Below are 12,711 nucleotides of genomic sequence, written 5' to 3'. Positions count from 1 at the left end.
GAAAAAAACTAGAATACTTATATTATTTTCATTATTTTAATTTAAGTTAAAATAATTGGTGTTATTTCATATTATATTTTTCTTTCTTTTTTCACTAAAAATTTTTCTCATAAAATTGCGTTAAATTAATTAAAATTGAGTAGATTATTTTTAAATTAAAAGTTTGACAATGATAGATAATTTTCTTTTCGAATTCTTTCCGTCAATAAAAAAAATAATATAGTAAAAACTTCAGAATAATTTACGCTTCATTATAATCGTGATGTAAAATTGTTAAAATATGTTAAAAAATGTAAAAAATATTAACTTTTTATTTAAAAAATTTTACATATGTTTCCATGCAGAAAAAAATTATTATTAATAATTATTTTGAGAAAAATAAATATTATTATTTGTTTTATCATCTAATTTCTTTCATTAAAATTATTATATTCTCTTGATTTCTCTTAAATTAATCATTTAATAATTTAATCACATTTAACAATTTATTAATACTTATTCTTGTTTAATAAATTTTTTTTAAAAATTGATATTTTAATTATTATATTTTCTCATAACTAATTATTTATATTGATATAAATAAATAATCATTTAATAAATCATTTATTTATATTAATATATTCGTAAACTTTTGTATCCTAAAATAGAAAAATAAAATACAAAATTCTATATAATACAAAATCAAAGTATCATTATTAGAAAAGCCACTTGTAAGAAAAGTTTTATTATTAGAATCTTTTGATAATTCAAATTTAGATTTTTCATTAAAAAATTTATAACATGTTTACTATTTTTTTTTATAATTATTTATAATAATGAAAAATATTTTTATTAGCGAAATGCTTATTTATAACACATATATAATATAAAAATGTTAATATTATTATTTATATTTATTTAAACTATATATATCTAATATTATATATATATATTATATATATATATATATTTATTTATTATATATATATTATTTATTATGTTATATATTATATATTATATATTATATATTATATATATATATATATATATATATAAAATATTATTTTTTAAACTAATTTTCCCATATAAAATCTTTTATCGAAGGTACTATAGAAATATATTATAAGACAATGTAGAGATATAATTTAGTTTTATCAATGATAAGCATTTTATTACTATAAATAGAAAATATAAGTGAAAGTAAATTATAAAAATGATTCTAATAAAATTGCATATAAAATAAATTTCATAAAGTATATAATTCGATAGACAATTTGATAAAGGAATTATATTGATTGTTAAAAAATACCAAACACGAAGCTTTCATAAATAATATAAGTTTTTGATCAATTTTTGATAGATTTTTTTATTTTTCTACAAATATTTCATTTAATTTGTATCCAGAAATTAAGATTATTTTTATTTATTTTTTCCAAATAAGCTTTATTTAATATTGAAATATATTTTCGTTTATATTTAACTTTTCTTTCGTTTTATTTTTATTTTTTTATTTTTTGTTATATTTAATTGATTTCAATATTTTCAAATTTCAAAAGAATTCTGACAAAATTAATTTAAAAAAATTTATTGTACATTATTCTAAAATTATTTTGAACATTTCAGAAAAATTTAAAAAATTTTTAAATTTATTTCTATAATTTAAAATAAAATAAAATAAAAAAAAGGTAAATAAAATAAAAAAAAGAAAGGTTAAAATTAAAATTTCTGAAAAAAGAGTATTTTGTTTCTTTAAACATAAAATTTATTTTNTTTTTTTTTTTTTTATATAATGCATATACTTTTATATTATATTTATTATTTATTTTTATATATGTTTATTTTATATATATTTAAGAATATAAAATGCAAATGATTTATTTGAAAATGTGACAATATCTCGAAAAATATGAATAATATAATATAATATATATATAATATATATATAATATATATATATATATATGGGAAATAATTCGAATAAATTATTAATATTTATTATTAATATTATTAATATTATTATAATAATTCGAAAAAATTATAGACTATTAAGAATTAAATATATTGCAAATATTTACATTATACAAATATTTATTTCTATAATAGTTCTAAAAATCTTTTATGAATGTTATTTTTAAATTTTTAAATCGAAATTTATATTTTTTATTATTGATATTAAAAAATGTTCAAAACATATTTATAAATTTATTAATTTATTTTATAAATTTATTTATTTATAAATTTTATATATATTGAGATATTAAATTTTAAATTTAATATGCTAGTGATATTAGCATTATTTATTAATATAAAATATTATTAAATGCATTAATTATTGTTAAAAATAATTATTGTATTAAAAATAGTTTTTCAAGTTTTTATTAAATTAAATGAGTTTCACTTCTAATTAAGTTTCACTTCTTTTATCTATTTCTGGATGTGTATGTTACATTTTATTATTTTTTTATATTGATAATAATTTTTTTGTACATAAAATATTAAAAAAATTCTAAATATCAAAAATATCGAATTGTGAAATTAATAAAAGAAAATTATCTCGTATCGTAATTAAATCACTATATTGAAAAAGTTACTATGCTAATTTCTTGAATTTGATATTCTAAATATTATACTCTAAATATTATAACTAGAAATCTCTAATTAATTAAAGATCTATATTATAATTTACTTTAATTTAATATACTATAATTTATTATATTATATAAGAAATAAATTGTTAGATTTGATATATTTAATACATAGATTGAATAATATTGAATTTTAGTAAGCAAAAAAAAACTAAAATTATTAAAATTACTAAAAAAAAAATACAAATTTTATGATCGAATTGTGATTATTAATCAGTTAAATAAACAATTACTTTCAAGGGACATATTAATGAAAATTCATAAAAAATTAAATATAGACATGATAAAAGAAATATATATAAAAATAAATTGTAAATTTAAAAGTTTTAGTTATTGAATTCATATAATTTAATATAAAATCATTTAAATTACTTAAATGATTATTTTTTATATAATTTAAAAGTATTTTATTAACTAGTTTTATATATTTTTTTTTGTGAAATATATTTATATATTTTATTTTGTGAAATACAAAATTTTTTTATTTCTATCTTTATTAGTTTATATTTTGATCGATTCTTAAGCTTCAACTATTAAAGAAAACTCACAACAAATCGTGTATCATTTAATTAAAACTTTTTTTTCTATTTTAAAAATTTAAAATATTTTCACTTTAGAAAAATAAAGTTCATTAAAAATTTATATTAAAAAAAAATCTAATTTTATTTAAAAAAATATATACCTAACTTAATTAATGATACATTTCATTAAAATGTGAAAATAAAAAAGAGGATAGTTATTATCTATAATAGTATTCTTATCATCACTTTAAAATATTGCGTGCCTAAATTGGTTTTCCATTCAATTATTTTCTTCAAGTAATATATATTTTTCTATTCTTGTTAAAAATTTTTGTTCTACATTTTTAATTATTTAATTTATATTTATGATCCTTTTTTATAATTCATCTATTTATCGTATTTACATATATCAAAATGTATCAGGAACATTCCAAAATAGAGAAAAAAAGTAACATATATCAAAATAACATTATTCATGTATATATTATTTTTTCTGTATATATATATATTCTATCTGTCATACTTGTGTAAAATATACAAAATAAATATATATTTTTTTCATCAAATTAATTTTTATCGATAAACTTTTGTATCATAATTATATAGCATCAATAATATAATTATATCAATAATATATAGTTAATGCTTAATTAATAGAACACATTAAACTATATTTTTGGATTTTTATGACACGATGAATGTTAATTTACATTTTAATTTTTAATAATTCAATTTGTGAAAGGTTTTCAATAAAAAAATGTTGAAAATTCAGAAAAATAGAATATCATTAAGAGAGAATTAGATTAGAGATGATACAAATTTTATTAATAAAGAAATTAAATATTTATCATTAAATTTATAATAAAAGTATAAAATATGTCAATTAAATATGCATTCATTAATTGTGAAATGTAGAAGCATAAAAATTAATTTTTACCAATAAATATCATTAATAAACATCATCAAATTTAAAAAAAATGCTTATCACTTGTATATAATAATAATATATGATACATAATAATAATTAGAAAATATATTATTATTAATAATTGTTAATCTTTAATATTACATTTAATATTTAATGTAATATATAATTAATATTTATTTAATATCGAGACAATTGTATATTTTTCATATATACATATTTTTTATGCATAAATATTATTCTTTATATTTATTGTATATAAAAATTCGCAGTCTATTTATTATTATTCTGAAAAAAATATGTTTTATTAAATTTTTTTGGTTACTTTTTTATAAAAGTTCTAAGGAGTTCCAATACTATAAATTTTTATAATCAACAAATCTCAAGAAAAATTTGCATTATGAAATAATCATGAAATAATCTAATATTTCATTCAATTCACATTATACTTATTATATTATTATATTAAAATTTTTTTATTCAATTTCTTCTTTCTTTTAGTAATACTTCAAAATTTTTTGAAGAAAAATGCATATATATAGTATAATCGTCATTATACAAGGAAATTTAAATGGATTATTTGAATATCATTGATATATATTATGATATGGACTAATAAGTCTTATTGCTATATTTAATAGCAAAGTAAATAAATAAGTAAATGAAATAAAAACAATGTATTGACTAACAAGAAATTATGAAAATCTTACTATTGCTAATCAGCAAAATTAGTTCAACGCGTTCGAAATATGATATATAGCGATATTTAAAAATAAAATGGCATCTACCGCTGTTAAAAATTTAAAAAAGATTAAGAAACAATAATTCAGGATATTGTAACTTGTATATAAGATATTCATTGATGATTTTTTTTACCTATTTATCATCTGAAATAATCATAAATATATATATCTAAACTGAATACGAGGAAGATGCCAATATCGGCGATGATTTATTCTACTATTCGATAACTTAATATTTGCAATTCATTCTGGTTCTTATTTGCATTGTGATGATTTTCTAGAAATATAGAATAGAAAAACAATATATAAAGAACTTTGTTTAATTAATATATAAAATAAAGAACTATTTGTTTAATTCAAGTATGAATATATACATAGAAAATAATTTAAATTGAGAAATTAATTTCTCCATTCATAAGATTAATATTTTTTTTTTTTTTGAATTTCTATTTATATTTTTAGTACATAGTATATTTTTATTAAAGAATTGAAATATTCTTGTGACAAATAATATAAATATTATAATTTTGATCACAAAATATTCATGCCAATGAAAATATTGTATTTATGTTTGTAATTTAAATGTAATTGTAATTTTATTTTTGTAAATATTGTATGATAATGTTAAATAATACTATGTTCGTGAAAAACAGAATTGTGCCATCTTAAAATAAATAAATAAAAGTTTACCATTATATTATAATATTAGTATTATTATTATATTCTTAATAATATTACAACGTATTTTTATAATAAAATATATATATTTGATATATATTAAAATTAATGTTTTTTTAAATATATTCTGAAATAAAAACGAAATATTAAGCAAACATGTTTTTTATATAATTTTTTTAAAAATATATAAACATTTACAATATTTGCAAATTTGAAAATAATTGGCATATGGAATCTTTTCTAAGATAGTAGATACTAAAAGATAAATAAATACTAAAAGATACTAAAGAGTATTCTATAAATTTGATTTATTAATTTTCGTCGCAAGCAATTATTTTTGTCTTTTCTTTTTAATCGAAGTACAATAATAATACTTTAAAAAAAAACTTTATTAATAAAATATTTACAATTTGTCACAAAAATATTCCAATTATATTTCTACATAAATTAATTATATTAATTATATTTGTAATAAATTTAATATGAATGAAAATATGTAGATTATTATGTTCTTAACAATCATAATCACTTTCTATTAATATTTCAATATAAGAAATAATAATTTTCATATTTTCAAATATAATGTGTCATCTTTTTTTAAGTTTGTTTTTTTATAATGGATATTTTCATATATTTTCTATAGAATTTTTATTGGATAATTGTATCACTCTAATAGGATATTATTAATAATTCCACATTTTTCCAATTTATTGTTATATAATAACAATAATTTATTGTTTTCCACATTTATATTTGAAATACATATTATTTGAATAATTATTGTTTTGGAAAATCTAGTTTCAATATTTAATTTTCAAACAGTATTTTAATATCATTATATTGACTTTGATTTTTTTTTGTTATACTATATATTTTTGGGCATGATCGACAATACTTCAATCTTTATATTTTTTTATTAATTTCTTAAACTTATCTTGCAATTATCTCATAGCATTTGCATAACTCATTTTTATTTTTTTGAATGAGAGAAATATATAAAAAGAGAAATATATAAAAATTTGAAATCGTTTTACATACGTAGCATTCACTTTAGAAATAGCAGTTTTATTATATAATATAATGATATAAAATAATTGAAGCCTCAGAATAAACCATTGCGTATTGAAGAAGATTAAATAGATTCTAAGTTTCAGAATATCTACAATTTTTCTCTTTGATATTTTCTTTCATTTCTCTCTATTTGATATATATTTTTATATACAATATTTGCAAAGTAATTTTATATAATTTTTGTATAATTGTATAATTGTATAATTTTAATAGTTTATATTGTTTCTAATTCAGAAAATTCTACGAAATTATTTTTGTAATATTTAAATTATTGTTAAATAATAATGTTAATTAATTTTTATCTTTATTATTATATAATTGGAATAAAATTATTGAAAAAATCAATAATAATAATAAAATTACTGAATTCAAAATAATTTTTCTGCCTTATTAATAAAAAAAATTTTGAATAAAATTTTTGTTTCTTGAAATAATTTTTGTTTCTTGAAATAATTTTTGTTGAACTGAATGCGGCACATTTCATTGAATATTAATTAATTAATATTAATTAATTTTAGTAAAATATATTTTTTGTATTATAATTTAATATAAAATGTAATAAAAAATATTAATGAAAATAAATTTAAATAAAAAATAATTGATAAATTATCTTATTTATGTAAATCAATTAATATGAAATATAAAGTATTTGAATTAAAAAGAAATATACTTATAATAGTATATTTAATTAATATAATTTAATTAATTAATATATTTAATAAATATATTATATTAATGTATTTATAAATTATATTCAATTTTTTTATTTTATATATTATTATAATGTAATAATTTATATCACATACATATAATATGATATGCTAGATGTATTTATTGTTTTTCTACTTTTTTTAAGTATATCATAATGAAAATTACTTTCAGATATGTTTAAAAAGTTCCTTGCTATATTCGTCTATTTTACGCTTTCTGTATACGCTTTTACCTTAATCGCCAAACTACATATATAAAATGAATAAAAGAAAGTAGCTTCCTCTTGCTAATCAGCTTTGATAATCAAGTAATATATCAAGTTCTTTGAATAAAATCAAATGAATGCAAAGATTATTATCATAATAAATTTATTAATTCAATTAATTTTTGCTATTGTTTAGAACAGACATAAAAAAAAAATAATTATTATGAAAGCGTAGATTTTTTGGTATCAAATGTTTACCCATTTCAACTTCTCAATCTTTATTTCGAAAGATATCCGGTGAAAGAAAACGCATTTCTTAATTATATATAGTTTTATAGTAATTATATGTAGTTATATATAGTAATTATATATAATTTTATCGTTAAAATCCACGATTAAATTAAAATTAGAATTTACTTGTTACAATTTATTATTAAAAATAATAATGATTTAACTTATTACTTAATTTATTAAAATGGAATTTAAATGACAGAAATTTATCACTTCAATTATTTTTATAATGAAAATATAATTATTACATATTTCAGTTGACTCTTCTAAATTTTTAGATCTTTTCTCCCCTCTTCCTTTTTCCCTCTTTCTCCTCCCCCATTTATATGTATGTATTTATATATACATGTATATGAAAGCATGTAGTATATCTTGAAGAGTTTACAGAAAAAAATTTTTAAATATTATTTTATTATTTTTTTATTACTTTTACAATATAATATTATAGTTATTAAAAATTAAATTTACAATAATTTATATTTTTATTATATTTATTATAATTATTATTTCTTAATTTTTTTGTATATATATATTTCATTTAGAAAAAGAATAAAGAAATATAAAAAAATAATATAAAGAAATTAAATTAAAATTACAATGTAATTCATCAAATTTATTTTCTGCTTTTTTTCTTAACTATAATATGTAATATAATATATAATAAATAATAAAGTGATTTTTTTCAATTTCATTACAGATTTATACTGATCTTTAGAAAATTTGTTTGAAAAATATTGAATCTTATTTTCATTGAAAAATTAAGTATGTATATTATATATCTATATAAAATTTTAATAATCAATTATTTATAGCATTAACAAAATAAATATTTAGGAAAATTTTATTTAAATTTGGACTTTCTTTATAGCATTTTCATTTTTTATGAAACGAAGTTTAATTTTATTCAAATATCTTAAAATATCTTAAAAATTTTTTGCTTAATTTTTAGGTGACAATGACAGGAGATTACATTTTGGCAGTCACTACTAATATGTTAGCTAAACTGCGAAATGATGATATCACCCTTACACTCAGTCAGGTAAAGTTCATGTATTTTATAAGCATGTTTTTACATAGTTTGTTTAGTTTACTTCTAGAATATCTAGAATGTTTTTAGTTTAATACTTAAACAATATATATTTAAATTTCTTTTTTTCATTTTATATATGAATATTACGTTCTCAATCTTTTTTCTGAACTCTGTGATTTTTTATTTTTAAAATATATGTGTAAATATTATTTTAATCAATAAAAAAGAATTTTGAAGTTTAATCTTTTATATGAGATTTCATATATGACAAAAGATTTCATGATTTCAGTTCATAGAATGTCTTGCATAAATATTATCTGTTAAATACTATATCTATATTTAAATACCATATCTATGTTTATTTTATATAAACATAGCAATTAACTAATATATTAATATTTGCACGAATATGTAAAAATACGGATACACTATATATAAAATTCTGATACAATTATGTACAATAAATATTAACAAGTCTAGATACTTTCCAGGTCGTGACAGATCTAGTGCAGGGTGAATTTATGCAGCTTGGCTCGAAGGAAACAGAGAATGAGAGATTCGCACATTATCTTACGAAAACATATCGTAAGACAGCTAGTTTAATCGCTAATACTTTGAAAGCTGTATGTATTTTAACGTTAACTGATTTTATTTTATAATTATTGTTAATTAATAAATATATTTCATCATAGGAAGCTATGTTAGCTGATGCTAATGATCAATTGGCTGAATTAGCCTTTCAATATGGTAGAAATATTGGTTTAGCGTTTCAATTAGTCGATGATCTTTTGGATTTCGTATCGACTTTACCAACAATGGGTAAACCTACTGCAGCGGATTTGAAATTAGGTCTTGCAACTGCTCCAGTTCTTTTCGCTTGTGAACGGGTGAGAATATATATTAATTTTCAAATAAAAGATTACTAATTTTTTTATTTTTTTATCTATATAGTTTTAATTATGTTTTAATTATAAAATCCAAAAATATATTTATATAACTTTTAACAAGTAGAATTCCAAAATACTGTTTAATTAATTAATATCATTAAATTAATTAAATATCAGAAAATAAGAATTCACTATCAAAAATTATAAATGTTTATATAATCATTATTACAATATTAATATATATATAATTGAGACTTATCTATTATATATATATATATCTATATATATCTATTCACAAAGTAAATTTAAAGAAATAAGATCAATAATAATGACATTATTAAACATTATTTTCTAACGTGAAATAAATTTAATTTCAATATATAAAAATTTAATTAATAATTATTATCTTGAAATGCAACAAACAATTAAAAAAACAACTATCTTTTTTCACCATTACAGATAATACGCTTATTATACTCGTGTCAATAAGTATTATAAAAAATACATAATATTTAATATTATAAATTATTAAAGTTAAGATTAATATTTTTTGACTTTTTTTCTCAAAAATTATCTAATAAAATCTAAAAAAAAATTATTTAAATAAAAAAAATACATAAAAAAGCTAATAATTCCCTAAAAATGGAATCATTTAATCTTTAAAAACAAAATAATATTTTTAAGTTTTTCTATATTATGATTTATTTTTCTATATTACGATTTTGTAAATAATTTTTTTATATTTTTTTAAAATTAAATGTTTTCTTAAACTATAAATATTTTAATTTAAAATTCTTGTTTTCTTTGTAAAATTTTTTTTTTAAATTTATAGGCTTACACAACAATTATATGATAAATTAATTAAATTACTAGATACTATTTCATTTTGTTTTTGATACTATTTAAAGAAGATTTAATTAAGTTTCAAATAATAATAATAATTAATGAATAATAAATTATAATTATAACTTGCTATATCTTAAAATATATATTAATTTTTCTTAATTCTTAAATTATTTCTCCATTTTTATATTATTATATTTTTATATTACTATATTATATTTTTATATTACAGTATCCAGAATTGAATGCAATGATCATGCGTCGATTTCAAGAACCAGGAGATGTTGAAAAAGCATTTGAATTAGTGCACAAATCGCAAGGACTCGAACATACAAGATTTTTAGCGCGAAAACATTGTATTGAAGCTATGAAACTTGCACAATCTTTAGCTGAAAGTCCCTATCAAAAAGGTTTGCAAGTAGTTTGCGATTTAGTATTGAATCGTACGAAATAGCGATATAAAAATCGCGATAGAAATGTAAATGTGTATGGAAGTAAAAAATACGAAAGCACATTGAGAAGAAAACTAGTAGTCGTAAAAAATTATAATACATGTTGACCTTAAAATAGTCAATTAATCCAGCTACAACGAATGAAGAATAATATGTAATTAATGCAATAAATTATATCGATTGTAAAGAAAAAGAAAACATCAAATGAACACAAAAATGATTACGATATTCATACAAACGCACTTTCGACGAATGTGTTCAACTGATTATTGTTGATGATACTTATAATTCTATATTTAAACTTATATATGTTTGTAACATAAAAGTTTAAAATGATTATATTTGCAGTATTGTTAACAACGTGGTAATTTTAAGAAAAAACAAAAAATCAAGAAAAATTAGCGAGATATTATTTTTATAAATTTCATATAACAAAAGCATATTATCATTTTCTGCAAGAGAATATCCAAGCGATTTCTAATAAAATCTAAAAAAAATAATATAATTATTGTAAAAACTCATCTATTAAGTGCCCAGATACATCTTAAATAAGAAAAATACAATATATAAGAGAATGTAAAAAAAATCATGATAATTACATCGTTCTCTAGTGCACATATGACCTGATTTTATCAATATTGTCACTAGCCAATCATAAGTGTAAATAAAATGATTCATAGGAATAGATATCATATATTGGAATTGATAACTCTGTTTGATTTTTTCGTAACTAACATCTGCAATAAAATTCGGTGAATAATAAGTAATATGAAAAACTTTTCAAAATACTATTATACTAAATTCATTTAATTCATATTATTATTATTATCATCATCATCATCATCATCATCATCATCATCATCATCATCATCATTATTATTATTATTATTGTTCTTGTTATTGTTATAGTTCTTCTTCTTCTTCTTCTTCTTCTTCTTCTTCTTCTTCTTCTTCTTATTATTATTATTATTATTATTATTATTATTATTATTATCATTATTATACTAATGAAATAATCTATAAAAAATTATACAAAATTATCGTATATAAATATAGTTTATATTTATATAAATTTATTTTTGTTTCAACATAATCAAATATATCTTTTATATTTAAATATAATTAATTATAATCAATATATGTGTTATCTTTATGTAGTAGAGGAATTTTAAATATGTAAATATTACTTATATTTTTAACAATCAGCAGAGTATCAATACCAATTAACAGTATACACAACATAATTTAATATCACGTTTAAGACGTGCGAAGAATATTTGCCAAAGAAGACCATAATATGGTCTTGATTTTTCCATTTGTTAAACAAAAATTCGATTCATTAAATATATTAAGAACTTTTTATTATCAATTGGTATATTATAAATTATAAATTTTTTAAAAAATTTTAAATATTATAAATTATTAAAATTATTAAAATTTTTAGATTTTTATATTGATGCAAAATTAATATAGTTTTTTATTCATAAGGACTTAATAAAAATAGAATATCATCTTCATGATCTATTACATTCTTCTTCAATAAAAAAACTGCTCAATATCTTATTTACCATGATATAACTAAATATATAGATATAATTTATATAATAATTATTATATTTATAACATGAATTAATGTATATAATTGCTCTTTGATATAAATTACTGCTGTAAAATTATTAATAAACAAATACAAAATGTAATTATGATCAAACAGAAATATATATTAAGAT

At 16.8% G+C, this 12,711-nt stretch overlaps 1 protein-coding gene across 1 annotated transcript in view; it reads left to right on the top strand.

Moving 5' to 3' along the window:
* The window catches only part of LOC122715618 (all trans-polyprenyl-diphosphate synthase PDSS1), a 181,487-nt gene extending 169,663 nt beyond the window's left edge, over positions 1–11,824 (top strand). Inside the window, exons 5-8 of the mRNA XM_043937932.1 lie at positions 8,719–8,808; positions 9,291–9,422; positions 9,492–9,686; positions 10,762–11,824. Coding sequence (XP_043793867.1) covers positions 8,719–8,808; positions 9,291–9,422; positions 9,492–9,686; positions 10,762–10,983 — 639 coding nt within the window. The 3' untranslated portion in view covers positions 10,984–11,824. The remainder of the gene's footprint in view (positions 1–8,718; positions 8,809–9,290; positions 9,423–9,491; positions 9,687–10,761) is intronic.
* The last annotated feature ends 887 nt before the right edge of the window (positions 11,825–12,711 follow it).

Source organism: Apis laboriosa, unplaced genomic scaffold (genome assembly GCF_014066325.1).
Source record: "Apis laboriosa isolate Shangri-la unplaced genomic scaffold, ASM1406632v1 scaffold39_cov144, whole genome shotgun sequence".
Taxonomy (NCBI): Eukaryota; Metazoa; Arthropoda; class Insecta; order Hymenoptera; family Apidae; genus Apis; species Apis laboriosa.
This window is presented reverse-complemented; position numbering and strand designations above follow the sequence as displayed.